The 23,737-nt window shown below is 36.7% G+C and overlaps 2 protein-coding genes across 2 annotated transcripts; both read left to right on the plus strand.

Annotated features, from left to right (window-relative positions):
• Window positions 1-8,678: 8,678 nt before the first annotated feature.
• LOC143567160 (uncharacterized) lies at window positions 8,679-11,375 on the plus strand. The gene is made up of 3 exons (XM_077053639.1): window positions 8,679-9,860; window positions 10,591-10,708; window positions 10,884-11,375. The coding sequence occupies exons 1-3, from the start codon at window positions 9,219-9,221 to the stop codon at window positions 11,153-11,155; spliced, it is 1,032 nt and encodes a 343-aa protein (XP_076909754.1). The 5' UTR covers window positions 8,679-9,218; the 3' UTR covers window positions 11,156-11,375.
• Window positions 11,376-14,742: 3,367 nt separating this feature from the next.
• Window positions 14,743-21,203, plus strand: LOC143567149 (pleiotropic drug resistance protein 2-like). Its single transcript, XM_077053631.1, has 15 exons — window positions 14,743-15,488; window positions 15,570-15,658; window positions 15,746-16,121; window positions 16,222-17,213; window positions 17,373-17,533; window positions 17,696-17,799; window positions 17,967-18,132; window positions 18,220-18,392; window positions 18,497-18,829; window positions 18,941-19,231; window positions 19,327-19,410; window positions 19,493-19,626; window positions 19,878-20,105; window positions 20,213-20,639; window positions 20,782-21,203. The coding sequence occupies exons 1-15, from the start codon at window positions 14,925-14,927 to the stop codon at window positions 21,049-21,051; spliced, it is 4,392 nt and encodes a 1,463-aa protein (XP_076909746.1). The 5' UTR covers window positions 14,743-14,924; the 3' UTR covers window positions 21,052-21,203.
• The last annotated feature ends 2,534 nt before the right edge of the window (window positions 21,204-23,737 follow it).

A 23,737-nucleotide genomic window follows, 5' to 3' on the forward strand; every position in this document is an offset into this window, starting at 1 on the left:
ATGATTTTCCTGGGGATTCGGCCTTCCTGTTCGTCTGATCGTACTTTGGGATACCGATCTTATAGTTTTTCTTATCATCTTCTAGCCTGATAAACCTCAGAGCTCTGCTTCTTGCTTCATCTAATGACCTGCATGGGGTTAGAGGTGCACAAACCGGTTTTTTTAAAAAAACCGGTTCGGTTATTAACCGGACCGGTTTTTTTTTGCCCGGAAAAAAACCGATTCGGTTAATAACCGGACCGGTTAATAACCGGTTTTTAGCTGTCAAAACCCTAACTGGTCTAACCGGTTAGGACCGGTTTAGAAACCGGTTAGAACCGGTTAATAAACCGGTTTTTTTATTAACCGGTTTTTTTTATTAACCGTTTTTTTTGTTAACCGGTTTTTTTTTTTTATTTTTTAAATTTCGCGGTTTCAAATACGAATATTTGTTTTTTATATTTTGTACTTAATGAAGACCATTATTTTTTCACAGTATAAACAAACCGGTAACTACAAGGCAAAACGGTAACTACAAGGCAAAACGGACTGACCGAAGCCATTCTTTGCTTTCGTTGTTAGGGTTCTTTGCTTGGAAGATGAGTCTGAGTGTGTGTTGGTGAATGTGTTTTCAACAAACCAAAGATTAAAAACACATAACTTTCATTTATAGTTTTTACATTAAAAATACAAACATTAAATCGTTATCGCATATTCGTAACTCAAAAATACAGACATTAAATCATTAACACTGAAGAAATCTCTGCCAAGAACTGTTGTTCATGATTTAACTCAAAAATACAAACATTAAATCGTGAACTAGCAGATGCTCCTGTTGTTCCCAATCGCAGTTTGTTCATGATTTGCCTCCATGTTTGCTGTTTCTTTAACTAAATTAGAAAAATCCAAATCAACAAGTAAATAAGAGCACATATTAGGAAAAAGAATGCTTAGACACGATTACATGAACAACTTGCTGTTTCTTACTCATGATTTGCCTCCATGTTTGCTGTTTCTTTAACTAATTTTCTTCGCTACCCGATCCCGAGCTATTTCTTAGGTAATCGTTGTACGCGGCTTCTTCATCGGTCATTGGTTGAGTGTGTCCTTCATTGACCTCGTCTTCATACAAGCCCGCTTCATACTCCATTTCCCCCTCGAGTGAGCGTTGATGTTGTGCCCTATCTAAAGAGTCCAAGTAATCCTTGTAGCAAATCGACATCTCTATAGCTGGTGCAGTGAGTCGAGTCCTCCTAATCGATATAACCCTGCCAGAAACAGAAAAAGCAGACTCCGAAGCTACCGTGGAAGCTTGGACCGTTAGTAAATCTTTGGCCATGGCGGCGAGGATCGGAAACTCATCCTCCTTACCTCTCCATCAAGCCAGCAAATCAAGACTTCTAAATTCATCCGGAGTCATGTGTTTCACAAAGTTGGTACCACCATACCTTCCAAGTTCACTGCTTGGGGTGTTTACCTTTTGACGTTTACTGGCGTCTTCCCAAATCATGTAGTACATCCCCATTTCAAGGTCGGTTTGGGATTGGGATTGGGCAACAGCTCTTAACGAGTCATGAATTTGGGAAGACGACCCGTATTTTGTAAGGTAAACATCATACATGTTTGACAAGGTGGTGTTGAAAGCATTCTTTAAAGTTTGGCTATAATAGGGGTTTTGATCGTCGTTTAACCCTAGCTCATCACAAATTTTTTCTATTAAAGCTTCAACACCACCAACATTGATGCAAGGGTTTAACGCAGCAGCACATGTCAAAACAGCGGGTAGTTCTTGAAAATATTTTCTAAATTTTTCTTTCATTTTTACACCCATATCAAAATAAGGTGCACCCCTACAATGAAGTTCACTCAACTTTGTACACATGACAGCAATTTTTGGTAAAGCAATGGGGCTTGTTGGATAGTAAACCCCGGATAAACTAGTTGTGCAAGATTTAAAAATTTGAAGGACCTCCGTAACGATCTCAATCAATAACCAGTTTCTAGGATCGTACGGTGCACATTTACCCCTACTTGACAAAATTTGATGAAACACAATTAATGATTCTTTTTGTTGGATGGCTTTCTCAAACATATTACAAGTCGAGTTCCATCTTGTTGGACAATCCCAATTTGGCCCCAACCATTGACAATTAGCTTCTACACAAAATTTTTTGTATCTTGAAAATGTTTTATTGTTGCTAAAAACATCTCGTAACATTCTTTTAAAATTGTTTCTTTGCGTTTCGATCACGTTTAACCCATCTTGCACGGCCAAGTTGATAATATGTGCAATGCATCGGCTATGAAAAAACGCTCCATCACAAATAGGTTTATACTTTAATTTTAAATGGCCAACCGCGGCCGTATTGTTGGACGCGTTATCAAACGAAATTGAAAAGATTTTATGTTCAATCTTGTATTGTTCGAATGACTTTATCCAAGATTTGAAAAATATTTCTACCCGTGTGCGGGTAATCAAACAATTGAAACGCAACGGTTCGTTTCATCATTTGCCACGACTCGGGGTCAACCCAATGAGCCGTCACACAAATGTATGAGTCGGGCGAACCATGAGGTACCGACCACACATCCGTTGTTAAGTTTACACCAGTTTGTAAGTTTGAAAAGTATGAAATTAGTTCGGATTTAGCGTTTTTCCATGCTTTAAGACAATCTCTTCTAAGGGTCGAACGACTTACGTGTTGGTAGCGTGGTTGAACATAGTTTTGCATCATCTCCGTGAATTGAGGGTTGTCGAAGTGGTTGAAAGGAAGTGTTTGTTGAATCACAAAGTTTGAAAACTGTTGACGTACCGCTTCAACGTCGTACGTAAACACCGCTCCTTGATTCGTCATCTCCGGCTGCGAACTACTTCCCGATTCGTCCTTCAAGGCCTTGCAAAAGGGCCTTTGTACATGCGCTTTTAAAGTGGAGTTTGCATCTTTGCCATAAAACTTCAAACAATGTTTGCATCGAGCTTTTTGGCTACCGTTAGACATTTCGCATAGGTCGAAATGTTGCCAAACATCATGGTTTCGTTTCGTGGGGATGACCCGAACGACCGTTTCTCCCGTGTTCGAGGCACCCATGTTGACGGATGAAGCAGCACTTTGGGAGGCCATGATAATCGACTACGAAATAAGAGTGGTATACTCGAGTATGAAATAAACGACTACGAAATAAGAGCGTATGGAGTGGTAATGTGGTATAATTGAGCGTGAGATAACAAAATAATCGCGTATGAAATAAACGTTTAGAGCGTTTGGAGTTGTATAATCGAGTGTGATCTAACCAATACCCAACCTAAACTATATATAGATGTTTGTGGGGGTAAAATGGTAAACAAAAAAAAACGGTCCAAAAACAAAAAAAACGGTCATATAGCCGTTATAAACCGGTTTTTTTATAAACCGGTTAACCGGTTTTTCCATAACCGGTTAATAAAAAAAACCGGTTTTTCCATTAACCGGTTCGTTAACCGGTTTTGGATCTAGAACTTGTAACCGAAAGACGAACCGGCGGTTTCTAAACCGGTCAAACCGGTTTTTAAAAAACCGGTTTTCGTAAAAACCGGTTTCCGGTTTAAACCGGTAAACCGGTTCCCCAACCGGTTTTTTTGGCCATCTCTACATGGAGTCATAACAAGATCATCATAGAAAGAGGAGCCCTTTTCTAACCCCAGTTAAGAGCTTCCACTGCTGAAGCCGGGTTTAGATTTGGAATTTCCAACGGCTCCTTGCTAAACCTGGTAATAAAATCTCTCAAAGATTCCCCAGGATTTTGGGTAACCCAGTAAAGATCACCTGTCATTTTCTCAAATGTTCTACTGCATGAAAACTGGTTATTGAACATGTTAATTAAATGAGAAAAAGAAGTGATAGTATTAGGAGGAATACTCAGTAGCCATTTCATGGATGCTCCGGTCAAGGTAGACCCAAATCCCTTGCAAAGACATGCTTCCTTGATTTCCATAGAGATTGGATTGATCTCCATACGCTCTCTATACTGTGCAACGTGTTCCTCGGGGTCCGTTGAACCATCGTACGGTTTCATATTTGGGGTTTGAAACCGTTTTGGGATCTGTACGTCACCAATTGATGGTACAAATCGGGATATTCTATGACTATCAGTGGGAACTTCAGCTATGGGACGGGTAACACCAGAAACATTTGATATCATGTCCTTAAGCTTTTGTAATTCTCGGGCTAAACTTGAACTTATGCCTGCATCCTGCAAAAATCCTTGATTAGCATTAAAAGGAATTGTATTGAAAGTGTTACCCTGATTGATATTCTGAGGAACGGTTTGGGTGTTGTAGCTGGCATTCCCGAACATAGTATTTCCTGGAGTGACAAATGGAGTGGCTGAAGGGTTAGCTTGCATCGGGATGAAGTCTCCTTGGTGCATCTCGGAGGACCCTGCAAATTGCTGAGTCTGAGCAAGTGGCTGTTGAGGATTGAAGAACCCTGATGGAGGTACTCCTGAGAATCCTGCCTGTTGCGGAAATCCTGAGGATAACACCTGCTGGTAAGGACCTGAGGATCCTCCCTGCTGCGACAATCCTGAGGATCCTGCATGTTGAAACGGCCCAGCAAAGGATGCATGCAAGTATCCTTGGGATCCGGATGAGTACAATCCCGAAGACCCTGAGTGCTTGAAGAGCGAGGATCCAGGATTGTACACCGTGGTTTACTCCGGACGCACCAATCCTGAGGATCCTGGAGGAGTGAAATCCAGAGATCTCGGGATTAATGTACCTTCCTCACGTTCGAATTTGACGAAGTCCAGATAATATCCGTTGTAGTCCACGTTCTTATTATCACATTTACCACGTGTTCTTATCTGCAAAACAAACAAGAACAGTATAGGACAATTGAATTAGTCAACGTACCTTCCTCAGAATAGCAGATTAAGTCGTTATCCCTAAGTGAGGCTCAATTCCGAGAATAAAAATCCGCACCCAACAGATAAGATGAAGAAACTTTAACGTCTCTTCATAGTGAACAGTTTAATGGTGGTGGTGTTTCATAATTTTGTTAAGAAATAAGAATTTTTTTATAGATAGGCTACCGTACTTTTTAAATTTGGAGAGCCCTGATATTTCATTTGGTTAGATTATGTTGTTTTAAGTGAACCACACTGGGTTTAGAGTTTGATCTGATGTTTAACAACTAACATATGTTTGATTTTTATTTTCTTTTATTATCTGGGCTACATAGATTGTGAACAATAAACGACTAATGATAAATATAAGTATTTGGTTATGTTAGAAGTAACTTATTTAAGTTCTTATTGATCATGTATGTGTGTAAGTGGGTTTAACCTATTAAATTTGTTTATGCCATGCTAAGTTGATTACTCATTCGATAGATTTAATAAACAAAATAATATGTCAACACAATGCTAAAAGTGTGAACTTTAGGCACGAGATATGTCTAACATTAAGAATATTGATTTGAGTTTAGTATAAACAGGTTATGGTCGTTTTTGGGTGTACCCCCAAACACGTGTAAGTAAATTTTTTATTTATCTATATTTTTAAAAGAAAAAAATGTAAAAGTTATTATATATAACACAAACTGAGCTACATCTGGATAATGGGTAAGCGAGCAACAAGTTGCGCCGTTATCCCCTTTTGAATCGCAAAGTCTATTCTATTAAATATAAATCATTGGTTCCTCGGGCTCTACGAGTCACTATGGACCACCTTCTACACCCGTCCAAGAAGCGAACCGCCTCGGGAGCTAGGGATCCAAATGTGTCAAAGACAAATGGAATGAACACGTGCTGATTCTCCAAACACGCTGCCTCATGCTTAGCAACCTTCCTAGATTCCGCTCTTAAAACCGCCTGTCCCGGTACGAAGCCACTGTCTCTCAGCCCCACCAACGGGGACACCCCAGTGAGGTCAACACACGCATGCTTACCCCCTGCCCAGCCAAACACAAGAACGTCTGCATGACGTAGGGTTGATCTTTGCTCTCGCGGATCAGTCAGAAAGTTAACAGGTGCCTCTTTCTTGGTTAAGATCCCGGCACGCCTAAGCACATCCCATAAAAAAATATGTTATAGATTTAACCAACTAAACATTGTACGCTAAATTTTACGAGCTAAAGAAGAACTAGTAGATTTTAATAGTCGTTCAAAAAAGAAAAAAACAATCTAACAATGATTCGTGCATATTTAGTACTTAAGACACTCAAATCACTCATGACTTAGGCTATGAGGTGTGGATCTTAAATGAGCAGATGGAAAAGAAGAAGATGAACAGAGAGAAAAGAAGTTTGTGACAAGGAAAAAGGATGGTGAGGGAAGGGGGGGGGGGGGGGGGTGTTTGAACTTTAACTATATTTGATATTATTAAAAGAAATATAATATGAAAAATTGGTTTACTACCCACGATGTATACTTAGTTTTTAATTTTCTAATTTTATGTTTCTAATGTTTTTTTATTAATTAGTTGGTAATGTTTTATTAATTTCAGTTATGAATGTAGAATTACTTATATTTAATTCCTAAATATATATATATTATTATTATTATATTTTAAAAATAAGGGAAGTGGTGAATTGGTAAATTGGTGACTATTTTCATGGTATTGTAAAAGAGAGTAGAGTAGGGTGAGGTATGACATGACGCTGAGGTGACACTGTAAATTAGAAAGCAAAATGGCATGTATACATTATAGTCTTAATGATTTATAATATAAAAGTGGAACTAAATAATTAATTGAGTAGAGTTAAAATGGAAATCATAAAGGAGGTTAGGTTTGGTGGCATGTTCTTGGTGCAGAAACTTGTGATTGCTTTAATGAGTGAAATATCTTTTAGGACCTTGGCTTCGACGTGCCATGTACGCTTTGACTCATGAACTAGCACAAAAACTTGCATCTAAACCCCTTAAAGTTTGTGGCTGTTGCCCTTTTAACCTCTCACTAGTTTTATCACAAAACTTTCAACATCTATTAATTTAAACGAGTAAACATGTTAACCCAAACACAACTAATTTAATTAAACAAGTAAAACTCATCAATTCAAACATACCTGGTTCTGATTTCATATATCATAATCAACGTCCCCTGTTTATCAAGTCAGATCGACCTTTTAATACAATGATACTTGGTTGCTCAATTACGAGACGTCAAATCAAACCAAACCACTTTTTACACAATGTAGAGTGAACAAAATTTGTGTTACCGTTTCAATTTCGAAACATTTCGTTGTTACCTCTTCAACAACCTTCAAATGATTATAATATGTCACTCTTAAAAACATTTATGTTTCATAAAGAATTCTATAAATGTGTTGCAAAAACATTTAAATAACTAATATAATAATTAAGTGTGTGCGTGGTGCGGTGCGGTTTTGGACTAAAATTAAACCGAAAGTTTGGTTTTGGGTTTTTGAAACGGTTCGATTATTTCGGTTTCGGTTTTTTGGTTTTCGGGTATTGCAATTTGAACTTGAAAATTTTAGGCCGGAAAAAAAGCTAGACCAAAAATAATGAGTACAGGTATGAATAATTTTGTTGATTATTTAAGCTATTATACACTTGGCCAACAATATTTGACCTAAATATTTATTAAATTCTTATAAATTACGTAAAATAAAAAATTAAAAAACTTAGAAATTCGGTTCGGTTTTACAAAAATACAAAACCAAAGCGTCAGTTTTTGTTTCAGCTCCGGAGTGATTTTTTCAGTTTCTTGCACACCTCTAATTAATAATAATACTTTATAAGGGACTCAATACAAAGCACATCAAAACTTTGGTGTCAAATATGAAAACTATAGCGTACTATACGGACGTAACTAGAACATTCAATTCATCCCCACCTTTTACTCTCTCAACACTTTTTATTATTTATTTTTAATAATTTAATTTAAAATTTCATAAAAAAAATAATAATAATAACAATAACAATCAATCTGCACATAACAGTTAGACTGACTAGGGTTGGAGATCCAACGGCCAGCATCGCTTCAGCCTCTTTATCTTCACTTACCCCTTCTCTGCCATAACGGCCGCCATCCTTCCACCACCACTTCTTTATAATTCTATACTCCTTCCTTACGCCGTCATCAGGTACGAGCCAAATCAAAACACACACCCATGTATGTATAATTGTATATGTATGTAAAACATATACAAAATTATTACTTTTTCAACGATTGCTTCGTTTTTCGTCAAACCCAGATCTAATATGTCTCCATAATCGTTTCTTGTTCATGGGTCTTTGATTTTTGTGTATAATTTTGGGTTTTTGTTGGTGGGTGTTATAGAATTAGGGTTAGGGTTTGAATTGATTTCGTGGGTGTTGAAAATCTTGAAATTGTGAAGAGAATTAGTGAAGAAAGATCGTCTGAGGGTGTAATTACGGTGCCGGAGTCGATGCCGTCGGTGGAGATGAGGAGGACGACTAGGGTTTTCGGGGCTAGGGTTTTGAGATCAGGGAGACGGTTGTTTCCGACTCAAGATGTTAATAAACATATGAGACGCCCGACGTTAGCTCCCGCGGATGCGGAAGATGGTTGGATTGATTTGCTTGATCACGGCGGTGGTGGAGGTGGAGATGTTGGTTTGAAAGAAAACGGATGGCGTAATTCGAATGAAGAGGATAAAGGGATTGATGATGGTATTAAATTAGGGCAATCGAAGGATAATGAAATCAATTCGGTTGATGGTCTTGAATTGGATGTCGAGATTGCACCCGGAAGTAATAGGTGGGGAGTGGTTTATTCTAGAAAACGAAAGAGGACCGAATCGATTGGTGGCAGTAATTTAGATAAAAAGTTTGGGAAAAAGTTTTCTAGAAAACAATCTGGAAAGAAAACTGATACCGAAGACTTGCAGTCGTCTGTTGCGGCTGAACCACCAAAGGTTAACACCACCAAGCTTCGTTTGTCATCGAAGTCTAGGAAAAAGAAGACTACGGGGGTTGCTGTCACAGCCTCGGTTGCTAAACCAACTCGTTTAAATTTACCGAATTTGCCACCAAGACAGACGCGGAGCTCGTTAAGGTCAACAAAACAAAGTAACACTTCAAGTCTCGTGCAGGACGGTGTCCCCTTCTTTCCAATAAAGTCAAACCCCGAGAGTTCACGGTCAACGCAAAAAGTTAGTTTTAAGGAGCTCAAAGAATTAACACAAGATTTAGATTCTGCAAGATGCAATGCAAGTATATTAGTAATCGAACCGGACAGGTGTTATAGAGAGAAAGAAGCAGTTATTACTGTGCAAATGTCGGGTTCTAATCAATGGTTTTTTGCTGTTAAACGAAACGGGGTTGAAAAATTTCGCGTTGAAACTCAAAACGTCATGAAACCGTGTTATGTTAATCGGGTCACTCATGCCATAATTTGGCCTAGCGGGGAAGGAAGTTGGAGACTTGAGTTTCCCAATAGGCAAGATTGGGCTATTTTTAAAGAATTATATAAAGAATGTTATGAAAGATCCATACGCGTGCAAGATTCAGGTATGAGTAGTATTATACCCGTTCCTCAAGTGAATGAAGTATCAGGTTATGCAGAAGAAACGTGTGTACCGTTTAAGATGCCCGATTTGTATATCAGTTCGCGAGGTGACGAAGTTTCTAGAATATTGGAAAAGAGTGATTCGGTTTATGAAATGGATTCTGATGATGATGAGTGGTTGGATGGATTTAATGATGGACGTGGTTCACGGGTTGATGAAGATACTTTCGAGAAGATAATTGATGCTTTTGAAAGAGGGATGTTTTGTAGTCCTGGTGATTATTCTGATGTAACGAAGGCGGTTGATTTGTGTTTGAATCTGGCATCAAAGGATGTTTTGGAAGCTGTTTATGGTTATTGGATGGATAAAAGAAAGAAGAAGCGTTCTGCTCTTGTTCGGGCTTTTGAGGTAAAATTTGTTAATATTATTACCTGTTTTTACATCTACCCGTTTCCAAATCTACATATTTTAGTTTTAAGTTTTCTGTATATGTTTATATCATATAAAAAATCAGACTGCCTGTTGCACCTTTGGTCCAATATTTCTATCTTTTTTTTAATATTTTGTGTGGCAAAATTGATCACATAAATTATAGTACCTTTGTATTAATATAACATTTTTTTTTATAAAATTGTTTTATGAGGTTATATGTATTAATATACACTTTAGGCAGTTGGAAATAAGTCATGCTGGGTTGACCTATAGCACTTTTAATTTATATAAATAATAGCGTGTTGAATAAGATTACATGAATTATATTATTTTAATGGTTTTTAAACTTTGTTAATTAAAATATTTTTAGTTGGTTGAATGCTTTAGTTGTACACTAGCTGACTTTTGACTTGTTTGACCCGGTTTACACATTTCATTTTTAAGCTACCTTGTTTTTTGCTTGACTCGTTTTATGATCGAGCATAACCCAAATAGGCTCGATGTGAGAAAATGGTCGAATTTGTTTGTTTGATTTGTTTTTTTTTCTGCACTGGTGCTATATTGTGTACCTGGTGTCATGTCAGCATGGAGGAACATGTGTGTTACCGTGTGTTTATCCAGTCAACAAATTTATAAAATAGTTTTAATATTGGAAGTGTTAAGTGCGCTTTTTGTGACAAATGTTGATCATCAATCTTTGTTGCAGCTTTACAAACAGAAAAAACCCGATAGACCAAATTTCAAGGCGGTTTTGCGCAAGAAGAGATCGTTTAGACAACGTGCGGCCCAATCTGGACGAGGAAAGAAAATAAACTTCTTGAAAGGTATGTATTTTTTGCTTTGTTTTACAACTATTTCTCTGTATCGATTAATTTTTAAATATGAGCGAAGATTACCTTTTTACCCTCTCATGCTTTTATAAACAATCAAACACACATATGTAGACTGTAGTATGTGAAATTACTAAAACCAGATATTGTTTTCAATTCATCTTTACAGCCGCCTTATATGACAAAACAAAAACCGAGGCCGAGGAAGCTGAAAACGTCTCTGCGAAAGTTCAAGAAACCGAGGAGGCGGCAAATAGGGCGGCACAGGCGGCCATCATGAAGCGGGAACGAGCTCAGGTGTTAATGGAGGTTGCAGATTTATTAGCTTACAAGGCCTCTATTGCACTTAAAATTGCAGAAGCCCGAGCAATGTCGGTAGATGATGATAGTAATAATGATATTGAACTTTTTTTACCTGTGGATAATGCGGGTTTTACTTGATGTTTTGTTTTTTTTTTTGCGGTTAAAAAGGTGGTCGTTTTATATGAGTTTTAGGTTTTGAAAGCTTTTGCAGGTTGTGCATGAAAAGGCTTGTAGTAGTGTAATTGCTGTACAGAACTGATTGCATGTACATTCTGCACCAATAGTAGTACCTTACAAAAATCAAATGTTGTACAATTAGAGATTTTGGTTTTCTTTCTTAAAAACCAAGTGGTTTTTAAACTTAGGCATCGAAACTCGAAAACCTCTGCTTGTTCCTTTTTTTAATGTTTGGCTTTTTGGGGTCTAGTTTAGTTTGTTCTTATTCTTTCTGGTGCGCAACATATCTTATAGAACTATGATCTGTTTAACCTAAGGGTGGCGAACCCAATCCAAATGGATTGTTTTGGGTCAAGATGGATAAACTTTAAAAGTAAAATGGGTTACAATGGATCATAAAAATTATTCAAGTGGGTCAGGATGGGTTGGAAATATACAAGTGAGTTTCATTTATAAGTTTTAATGGGTCAAAACAAAATATCCAATTTATCCAAATTTTATCTATTTCAAAATACCCAAACTATCATGTGCGAAACAAAACTCATTCGAAACCCAAAAAACGATCAAAACGAAACAAAAACCCCGAACTGACTAAAACGAAACAAAAAACAAAAACGAAACTGAACCGAAATAAAAAAACGACCAAAACGAAACAAAAAAAACGGGAATGAAACCGAAAAACTGACCAAAACGAAACAAAAAAAAAGCGAAATGCAACCGAAAAGCTAACCAAAACTAAACAAAAACACCGAATCGACCAAACCGAAACAAAACTGAATCGAAATAGAAAAACGACCAAAACTAAACAAAAAAACTGATATAAAACCGAAAAGTTGACCAAAACGAAACAAAATGCAACTGAAAAGCTGGAAAAAACAAAACAAAAACACCGAACCGACCAAAACGAAACAAAAAACCGAAACGAAACAAAATTGAAATAGAAAAACGACCAAAACGAAACATAAAAACAGATATGAAACCGAAAAGCTGACCAAAACGAAACAAAAAAAAAAGCGAAGTGCAACTGAAAAGCTGATCAATACAAAACAAAAACATCAAATCGACCGAAACAAAACAAAAAAAAAACAAAACGAAACTGAACAGAAATAGAAAAACGACCAAAACGAAATAAAAAAAAGCAAAATGCAACTGAAAAGCTAACCAAAACAAAACAAAAACACTGAACCGACCAAAACGAAACAAAAAAACCAAAACGAAACAAAAAAAACCGATATGAAAACGAAAAGCTGACCACGAAACAAAAAAAAAAGCGAAGTGCAATTGAAAAGTTGATTAATACGAAACAAAAACACCAAATCGACCGAAACGAAACAAAAAAACAAAACGAAACTGAACCGAAATTGAAAAACGACCAAAACGAAACAAAAAAAGCGAAATGTAACTGAAAAGCTGACCAAAACCTGAACCGACCAAAACGAAACAAAAAAACCGAAACGAAACTGAACCGAAATACAAAACGACTGAAACGAAACAAAAAACTGAATTGAAACTGAAAAACTGACCAAAAGGACACATAAAAAAACTAAATGCAGTTTAAAAACCGGACCAAAACGAATCAAAAACTCCGAAGCGACCAAAACGAAACAAAAAAACTGAAATGAAATAGAGAAACGACCAAAACGATACAAAAAAAACCGATATGACACCGAAAAACTGACCACAACGAAACAAAAAAAAGCGAAATGCAATAAAAAAGCTTACCAAAATGAAACAAAAAAACTGAAACGTAGCCGGCCAAAATAAAATAAAATGAATCGAAACGAAATGAAACCGAAAAAACTGACTAAAACAAAACAACACTGAAACCGGAAAAACCGAGAAATCGAAACCGAAATTATTGTAACCGAGCAGATACCGAAACCGACCGAAATGAAAAAAACACAAAACCGAACTGAAAAAAAAAAACCCCGAGAAACTTGAACCTGTACAAAACGGTTTTTTTTAATGAACGATGATGAATTGGGCAACATTTTTGTTATTTTAAATTTTGCATTTTTTATTTATACTTTAAGTTATTATTTTTTTAATAGTTATTTTGAATATTTTTTGAGGGGTTTTTAAAACCCTTTGTATGTCAACCTTTAATTGGGTCAAGATGGGTTAGCTTTACTCATCTTGACCCATATCCATCCTAACCCTCTATTTTAAAAATCCATCCTGACCCATACCCATCCTGACCCATCACCTAAATCCAACCCAACCCAACCCACTCACATTGCCACCTCTAGTTTAACCCAATATTTTACAGCCCAACCATTTAATCAAAAGCTTACAACTTGATTTTACACAATTTGTTATACATGTTTAAATGACATGTTAAAAGGGTTGTATTCAAGTAACATGATTTTAAGTCTGCGATGGTTTCATTATGAATAAAAATGTGGGTGGTGTTTGGGTTGAACACTTTAGCTCGTTCACTCGACATGATTGATATCCATAGTTTTCGGAATATGTATGGTTAGGTTTTGATGTTTAGTGCACCAATCGGCTGATGTCCAGATGGTTGAGTGCTATGTGTTTTATGTTCAATGCTTGATGCAAAACTACTATCGAGTCAGGGGTTTCACCGGAAGCAACCTCTATTTCTACGGGTAGATATAAGGCTGACTACATGCATTTATCTTCCCAGACCCTACCATAGCTTTGCTATTGGTGAAATTTACCGAGTACGATGATGATAGGGTTTTGATGGTTTACGGCTCGGAACTTGAAAATTACCATGTAAAACAAACCAATCATTTAAGATTTATTATTATTGGTTTTTCATTTTTAGAACTATTAAACAAAAACAAGTAAATTCCTCTTCAAAAAACCGACTAGTTTGGCCAACCTATTCAACTCGGTCGGTTTGATTTGTCGTTTTCTGAAATCATAATTAGCAGCTCGGATCAAACTTATTGCTAAAACTGCGCCCTAAAGTCTAATTATACAGAACTTTAAAATGGCGAATATTCTGTTAATAGTGTTATACAAAGTCGTCGTTTTTTAGTTCAAGGAATTTGTTTTTTAGATTAATGAATTCGAACATTATCTATATACAACCCGAACATGGCTCGTGAAACATGTTAATCTAAATGAGTCAAATAGGTAGATGTGTTGTAGTTGAGATGTTAAGATTGTAAACGGGTAAATGAGCCAGAAAAGGTGGACAAGTTGTGATAAACAAAGTAAACTGCTCGTAATGGAGTTAAACATTTCAACCTGAATCTATGTCAAAAATGACAACTTAAAACTTGATCATTTCATTTCATGTTTCGGATCGTGTCAAGAACTCCCGTCAATTATGAATACCGTTAACCGAACCATTGAGTAATCAGTTTTGGTCAATCCTACCTCTTGATTCTAGGAAGAGCTATCAGCTTCGTCCATTTGATCGAATCTTGTTTGACTTAGCCACGACAAAAAGCTGAATAAACTGCCACTTTTAATATCAAATATTGCTTATAATAAAATAAACAATGATGTCTTTACACACCCTTGAGAACAAGAACCTCAAACCATGACAAAAACTGGAACCTGGGTGACACAAATAACCTTAATGCTGATTCTTGTCATCTTTATTTATTTGTACTAATCATTATTCACCCCACTATAAAAATAACCCAAATATTGAAACTTATGTCATAACATTTCCATACAAACCCAATCAAGATTCTTCAATTCATGTTCATATAATTTTTCTTTTTGTTGATTTACATCTGAGGTTCTAATGGCTTCAGCATTGACTGGTGACGACTTGATGCGGTCAATGAGCCGGACCATGAGCCGAAACATGAGCAGAAACATGAGCCGGAACATGAGCCGAAACATGAGTCGTGGAGGCAGTCTGGCCTCTGGGAGCACCCGGGGTTGGGGAACCTCTAGTATCCGGGAAGTGTTCACAACCCCGGGTGGAGACGTTTTCCAAAAAAGTGGGAGAGAAGATGACGAAGATGAACTCATGTGGGCAGCCATCGAACGGCTGCCCACATATGACCGGTTAAGAAAAGGATTCTTAACCAACATTTTGGATGACGGGAAAGTTGTTCGCGAAGAGATTGATATTTCAAACCTTGGACCCGAAGAGAGACAGAATTTAATGAAAAATATGCAAAAAGCCATCGATGATGACAACGAACGCCTTCTTGAAAGGCTTCGAGAACGTATTGATAGGGTCGGAATCGATATTCCAAGGATTGAAATTCGATATGAGAATTTGTCTATTGAAGGTGATGTGTTTGTTGGAAGTAGAGCACTTCCAACCTTGTTCAACTCTACTATCAATTCAATTGAGGTAAAGTTTTCAGTTATTTATATAAAAAAAAGTGCAAACAGTGTTTCAGGTCAAATCAACCCGTTTTTATTGTGTTTTTAGAACGTTCTTGGTTTCTTGAGGCTTTTCCCGTCGAAGAAACGGGTTATCAACATCCTTCATCAAGTATCTGGGATCGTGTCGCCTTCTAGGTAATGAATCTTGTAAATATTAATCATTCTAGCTTCGGTTCTGGTAAACTTGATTTTTAAATATTGAAAACACGCGTGTTCTTCTAGGATGACTCTACTTTTGGGACCTCCCGGCTCGGGGAAGACCACATTGTTGAAAGCACTAGCGGGAAAGCTCGAAAATGATCTAAGGGTAACGGGTAAGGTAACGTATTGTGGCCACGAAATGAACGAATTTGTTCCTCAAAGAACTTGTGCTTATATCAGTCAACATGATCTACACCACGGTGAGTTGACCGTTAGAGAGACTTTGGACTTCTCGGCACGTTGCTCGGGGGTTGGAACACGCTATGAGATGTTGGCGGAATTGTCAAGACGGGAAAAAGCCGAAGGCATCAAACCGGATCCTGAACTTGATGCATTCATGAAAGCTATTGCGGTTTCAGGACAAAAATCTAGTTTAATCACTGAGTATGTTCTCAGGGTATGTTTGCTTATTCCTATTTTATATACCACATATTATTATTTCAACTGAATATTAATACTAAGTACTAACCATTAATGTTATGGTTATGGTACCATAGCTACTCGGGCTAGACATATGTTCGGACACAGTGGTGGGGGATGATATGAGAAGGGGTATATCCGGGGGGCAGAAAAAGCGTGTAACAACGGGCGAAATGCTTGTGGGACCCGCAAAGGTTTTCCTCATGGACGAGATCTCAACCGGTCTAGACAGCTCAACAACGTTTCAAATAATCAAGTACATGAGACAAATGGTGCACATAACGGATATTACAATGATAATATCACTTCTTCAACCGGCACCGGAGACTTTTGAACTCTTTGATGACATAGTCCTCCTTTCTGAAGGCCAGGTGGTCTTCCAGGGCCCAAGAATAGAAGTTCTCGGGTTCTTTGAACACGTGGGGTTCAAATGCCCTGAAAGAAAAGGTGTCGCGGACTTCCTTCAAGAAGTCACATCTAAGAAAGATCAAGAACAATATTGGTTCAACAAAAGTATAGCTTATCGATATGTGTCGGTAGACGATTTCGCTCATCATTTTCAAAACTACCATACTGGCCGAAAGATTGCGGGCATTCTTCATGTTCCTTATGACAAATCAAAAGCTCATCCTGCTGCTTTGGTGACCAACAAATATGGGATATCTAACAAAGAACTCTTTAAGGCATGTTTATCTAGAGAATGGCTCTTAATGAAGAGAAATGCTTTTGTGTACATATTCAAAACTACACAAATTACAATCATGGCTTTGTTTACTTTCACCGTGTTCTTTCGAACCACGATGAAGTATGGCGATCTAGATGACGGTGGAAAGTATTATGGCGCGTTGTTTTTCAGTCTGATTAATGTTATGTTTAACGGGATGGCTGAGCTTGCCTTGACCATTTTTCGGTTGCCGGTGTTTTATAAACAAAGGGACTCATTGTTTTATCCTGCTTGGGCTTTTGCTCTTCCAATTTGGCTTTTGAGACTACCACTTTCACTTTTGGAGTCTGGAATTTGGATTTTGCTGACTTATTACACTGTTGGGTTTGCTCCTTCTGCTAGTTGGTATGCTGTTTTTCCTTCTACTTTGACTTTTTTAGGTCAGATGGTCAATTGACCTTTAGAGTCAACTTACAATTATTCTGCTTTGACCTTTTCTTGTCAACATCAAGAATCTACATTTTACATGTTAATGATGTTATTAACTTATTGTACGCATTTCAGTTTCTTCCGGCAATTGTTATCATACTTGGGTATACATCAAATGGCGTTAGGCCTATTCCGTTTCATTGCGGCACTAGGAAGAACACAAGTCGTTGCCAACACGCTCGGCACGTTCACATTGTTGTTGGTTTTTGTTCTTGGCGGTTTCATCATTGCCAAAGGTTAGTAGTTTGTATATTAATATATAGAGGGGCGTTTATTTCAGAACCAATAATATGTTGAAAACTGTAAGAACTAAGAAACAGATAATGGATTTGTATTGTAGTATTTCTAGTAGTAAATTGGTTTTGTACTTACAAGTACACATTTTTTTTTTGTGTTAGATGACCTTCAACCATGGATGAAATGGGCATATTACCTTTCTCCCATGTCATATGGACAAAACGCCATCGTGCTTGTTGAGTTTCTTGATAAAAGATGGAGTGCGGTAAGTTTAAATAGATCAATTTGTTACAATACCTTATAACTAACAAGTTAAAATCTAATAATTGAAGGCCCGGCCAGGCTTTAGCTTATTATTTTTTTTACAGTCCAACTCCAACCGCCCCTAGTTACCCTTGTTCGAATATTTATTTGTTCAATGATGTTGTGCAGCCAAGTTTTGACAAAATGTATCGTGAATCTACCGTTGGGAAAGAACTTCTAAAGGCTAGAGGAATGTTTACTGAAGGCCATTGGTACTGGATTTGTGTTCTTGCACTCTTCGGATTCTCTCTAGTCTTCAACCTTTGTTTTATGCTAGCTCTTACATATTTGACCCGTAAGTCGAGTTTTGTAACACCAATCAAAATCTTCGTTCTTGAATCTTTATGCATCTGATGATCTTCTTTCAATACTTGAAATGCAGCCATGGTGGATTCTAAATCAGTTGTAGACGATAACAATGAAAAGAACAAGAAGTTGGGGAAAATGGCAAGCGAGCCCGGGCCTAACACGTTAAACAAAAAGGGAATGGTGTTGCCGTTTAAGCCATTATCTTTGGTGTTTGATCATGTTAACTATTATGTCGATATGCCTGCTGTAAGTAGCGTATGATATGTTTGGTTTTCATTTTGAAGTCCTAGTTACAATAATCAATTTGAAAGATAATAAGCTCGGCTAACATGGTTTTAAAACATTGTTAGGAAATGAAAAGCCAGGGCGTGGAGGAGGATCGGCTGCAGCTTTTACGAGATGTAAGTGGTGCGTTCCGGCCAGGGGTTTTGACAGCGTTAGTTGGGGTAAGTGGTGCTGGAAAAACAACTTTGATGGATGTGTTGGCCGGAAGGAAAACCGGAGGATATATTGAGGGAAGTATAAGTATTTCTGGTTACCCGAAGAACCAAGAGACTTTTGCTCGTGTTAGCGGCTATTGTGAACAAAACGACATTCATTCTCCTCATGTTACCGTTTATGAATCTCTCTTGTATTCAGCTTGGCTTCGGTTAGCTTCAGACGTCGATGAAGCAACACGAAAGGTATGTACAAGTTGTTATTTAGACTACCTAATGTGTGATACAGATCAGAAGCACAAAATATAAAAACCATAATTCTGAATATTCCTAATGTTTTTCGGGTTGAAAACTTAGATGTTTGTGGAGGAAGTGATGGAACTTGTGGAGATAGGTCCGATCAGAAACGCTCTTGTGGGACTTCCTGGAGTTGACGGTTTATCAACCGAACAAAGAAAGAGAGTCACCATAGCAGTCGAGCTCGTGGCTAACCCATCAATCATATTCATGGACGAACCAACCTCCGGTCTAGATGCTAGAGCCGCAGCTATAGTGATGAGAGCTGTTAGGAACACAGTGGACACAGGCCGAACCGTCGTGTGCACCATTCATCAACCGAGCATAGACATTTTTGAAGCTTTTGATGAAGTACGATTCGTACCATACTTTTTAGTGAATTAACATTCTAGCATTCTTAATCATCGGGTTTGCTTAAAACTTTAGAACATCTCATCTTTTTGCAGTTGTTCTTGATGAAACGAGGAGGGCAAGCCATATACACTGGACCTCTCGGACGATATTCTCACCTTCTTGTTGAATATTTTGAAGTCAGGATATATCTTTTCTTGATCTTTTTGACTGGAACTCGATATCAAACTATCGATCTTACTTGTTTTTACTTGTTTACAGTCCATTAAGGGAGTTTCCAAGATCAAGGAAGGATACAATCCAGCAACATGGATGCTAGAAGTCAGTTCTACCGCAGTTGAAGCTCAATTAGGAGTTGATTTTGCTGAAATTTACGCGAATTCTGATCTCTATCGGTACAAAAATACTTTCAAGATTTGTATTTTTTTATGATTTGATCATGTTAGAATAATTTAAAAGACTAAAAAATCGTATCGGTAAATAGTATTTTCTGTATATTGAATAAGTGAATATCTGGAAACCAGAATGATAAATGATGATCAACAAACAAACTAAGGAATAATAAATGATAAATCAAATAACAATAACTATAAAAGATAATAAGTTCAGCTAACACTGTCTTTGTTTTTTGATGGATGATTATCAGGAGGAATGAGGAGCTTATTAAAGAACTGAGCACACCGCCACCAGATTCTCAAGATCTTCACTTTGCAACACAGTATTCACAACCGTCTTTCGAGCAGTTCAAGGCATGTTTCTGGAAACAACATAAGTCGTATTGGAGAAACCCTCAGTACAATGTTGTTCGGTTCTTTATGACGACGGTTATTGGTCTTATTTTCGGGATCATCTTCTGGAACAAAGGAACCAAAATGTAAGTCTCTTGACTTTTATTATATTTGAAGATTTAGACAAATATTTGACAAAAGACATGAATTTCGAAATGCATAAGATATAATAATACTATTGATTTTCACACAGGTCAAAACAACAAGATCTGTCTAATCTGATGGGAGCCATGTACGCTGCTGTTTTGTTCCTCGGTGGAACAAACACATCCGCAGTTCAATCCGTTGTAGCAATTGAACGAACGGTTTTCTATCGTGAGAAAGCAGCCGGGATGTATTCAGCATTACCATACGCATTTGCTCAAGCTTTGGTGGAAACCATATATGTCGGGATCCAAACATTTCTTTACAGTCTTCTGCTTTATTATATGATCGGATTCGAGTGGCAGATGGGCAAGTTCTTATGGTTCTACTATTATGTCTTCATGTGTTTCGTTTACTTCACCTTGTATGGAATGATGCTTGTCGCTCTTACACCAAGTTACCAAATCGCTGCGATTGTCATGTCGTTTTTCCTCAGTTTTTGGAACTTATTCTCCGGTTTTCTCATCCCAAGAGGAGTAAGTAAATTTATTTAATTTTATTTTATTTTTACTACGCACCTTAATACCACTAGGCTACAAATTTGGTTTTTCGATGGTTACATATATACCTACATTGCTTCGTAGACGTGTTTTTTTAACACTTAATTAACTTATGCAGCAAATTCCCATCTGGTGGAGATGGTACTACTGGGGTTCACCGGTGGCTTGGACTATTTACGGGTTGATAACGTCTCAAGTAGGCGACAAGTCAATCCCGGTTTTCGTGCCTAAACACGACTACATGGAGGTTAAGGTCTATTTGAAGGAATTCCTCGGATATGAACACGACTTCCTAGGATATGTTGCTCTAGCTCATGTTGGTTGGGTACTTCTATTCTTCGGAGTTTTTGTATATGGTATCAAGGCGTTGAACTTCCAAAGGAGATGATTGGAGAAAAATATTGTCAAGTTTCATTCTTTGTATTTTGATCGTTGTATGTTTAATTGTTTATTATCTATGTGAAATAAAAGCATATTTAATTACCGTCATTTTATTTTAGGGAGAATATCATATTACCTTTACAAATCTTCTAGATATCATATATATAAATATACCCAACCAAATAGATATATATAAATATACCCAACCAAATAGATATTATATATACCCAACCAAAGTTTAAAATATCATACATACTCATTTTTAATGGTTTTTTTTACGTAATGACAATTTACCTTTTTCAAATATATTATTTTAACTCTTACATGTCATTGTTAAAATTATTTTTAAGACTTTCTTCTCACTTGCACTTGACACTTTTATACTCACTTTAAAAACTTGTATCTATTGTTTGATTTTGGCGCTCAACGTCTCACATTCCAACTTCTAGATATCGGGAATGCTATGTTTCTTATGTTGGGATTTCGAACTTGTATCTATTGCTTGATTTTGGCGCTCAACGTCTCACATTCCAACCTTTAGATATCGGGAATGCTATGTTTCTTATGTTGGGATTTTGTACATAGTTTTAAAGTATTTTTATCAACCGAAATAATATGACTTTTCAAAATTGTATATGTTGATGTCCTTAGCTAAGATTTAGGGTTCTAATCATATAGGGAATTATGAGTGAAGAGGTACGTTTGGCTTGGGAGAAAAAGAAAAGGAAAAGGTTAAAGATGAGACACATTTAAGAAAAATTAAGAAAATGGTTTTTCAATGTTGTTTCATCTCTATCAACGTTGTTTTGTGCATTTAAGAAAATGGCTTTTCAATACATCTAGATGCCTCATCCTCTTAAAAGTAAATATGATTTTTGTTTACTTTTCATTATTGTAAATAAACTTTTAGATGATAAAAAATTATATATCTTATATTATTTTTAAGTGATAAAAGTTACATATTATATGCCATATATGAAGAACCAAATGCTACAATAATTTCTTGTCTTAATCGATGTATCCACAGGCATCCATTAGATGTTAAATCAAGAAATGCTAGTAGTGTGTTGGCCTGCAACTCGTGAGACGCGGATTTAACTATTGGGGTATCACTCGTAGTTTTTCTTTATATAAGAAATCTTTAAGTAACACCATCCAGATTACATTGTCGCTACTGAACTTTAGTAATGTTATTTTACAATTCATTAAACTTTAATAACTTACTTTGTGTGTTTTTCTTAGTTTTTTAAAGCTTTTTCCGAGTTTTATTTTTTCTCTTAGTTTGTTGCCTTTATGGAATTTACCGTCATAATCTGCTTGTTTTTATCAACATTTTAAACCGCGACAATACATGGAGTGAACAAACTAACTAATATAAAGAACCACATGTATGCATTAGCTCTAAAAACATCCGTAGTGGGGTGTGTTGCGACACATAGATCCAGGTGTTGCCCACATTACATGTATACTTTTTCCAATCTTTACATTTGTATTAAAGATTCGATCAATCATATATTTCTCTTTTTTTTCTTAATTTGTATTTATATAACTATTTTGAACATTATTTAACTATTACAACGGCGTAAAACCACTGCACATAAAACTAGAAAAAAGAAACTCATATTTACGTGAGGGTGACGTTTTCTCTTCCACTACAGGTGCCCTGATTTGACCACTTATTTATATAGAGTTGGATAAATATGTAATAAAGGATGAAAGAAGATAAAAAGTAGAAAATGGTTAGTTTTTTTTATTCATTCGTTCAATTCATGTGGTAGTACCATAGTGGCCCTCTAATAATATCAATATTGCAATAGTAAATTAATTAGTTAGTAACGAATAAAACCATGCAAAAATATCAAATACCTGCAGACCGGAAGTTATAAAATTTCTTGACCGGTATATTTACATATAATAATTAATTAATTAATAAACTAATTACATCTACTTTCAGAAACCCTTACACGTCACCGAAGTTAGACCGGAGAACACCGGCGACCGGCAGAACGGACATGTCGTTTGTTTCCTATGAAGCATGTTTCCAACACACTCCGAATGAAACGCATGACCACACCGGCTGAGCTGGCAGATTACGTCATCCTTGTCATAGTCAGTTCTGCATATTAAACACATCCGATCCACAGACCTGTGCTGGTGGTTTTGAAGATCTTGGAATCTAATAATTGGTAGGTCCACTAAACAGACGTCTTCTTGGTGGTAACGAGGATTCACACCGCCGAATCCAAGCATATACGACAGGTAATCTTTTGTGAGGATGAATATATCGGTTTTGATTCGAATAATCGGGAAGAGTAGACTGATGTAGAAGAATATGTTCATCAACATCTCGATGTTTTGAAGATATTATTATTATTATTGTTATTATTGTTGTGTTTTGGTTTGTTTGTTGGGGTAGATGGGATTATATAATAGTGGGAATTATATTGTTTTAGAAGATTACATGGTTTTTTTTGTAATATTAAAATGATAATAGTAATTCATGTGGCATGGACAGCTATTTAATTTACTTTAAATAAATAAAATTTTGAGGAGTAAAAGTGGAATGACGAGATGTGACCACTAGAACATAAACACGTAGACATTGAAAGTGAAATGGATATATTTATACTTATAATATTTACAAAATGACAATGAGAACGATAAGAATCACCAAAAAGGTAAAAAAGCAATGG

The sequence above is a fragment of the Bidens hawaiensis genome, unplaced genomic scaffold (genome assembly GCF_021521415.1).
Source record: "Bidens hawaiensis isolate Kalapana, Puna unplaced genomic scaffold, B.hawaiensis_p1.1 tig00023227_1, whole genome shotgun sequence".
In the NCBI taxonomy this organism is placed as follows: Eukaryota; Viridiplantae; Streptophyta; class Magnoliopsida; order Asterales; family Asteraceae; genus Bidens; species Bidens hawaiensis.

Coding starts and splice junctions, on each gene's coding strand:
- LOC143567149 (XM_077053631.1), top strand. CDS start 14,925: ATGGCTTCAGCATTGACTGGTGACGACTTGATGCGGTCAATGAGCCGG. Junction 17,214..17,372: donor TTTGCTCCTTCTGCTAGTTG/GTATGCTGTTTT, acceptor TACGCATTTCAG/TTTCTTCCGGCAATTGTTAT. Junction 19,627..19,877: donor GCGAATTCTGATCTCTATCG/GTACAAAAATAC, acceptor GATGATTATCAG/GAGGAATGAGGAGCTTATTA.
- LOC143567160 (XM_077053639.1), top strand. CDS start 9,219: ATGTCGGGTTCTAATCAATGGTTTTTTGCTGTTAAACGAAACGGGGTT. Junction 9,861..10,590: donor CTCTTGTTCGGGCTTTTGAG/GTAAAATTTGTT, acceptor TCTTTGTTGCAG/CTTTACAAACAGAAAAAACC. Junction 10,709..10,883: donor GAAAATAAACTTCTTGAAAG/GTATGTATTTTT, acceptor TCATCTTTACAG/CCGCCTTATATGACAAAACA.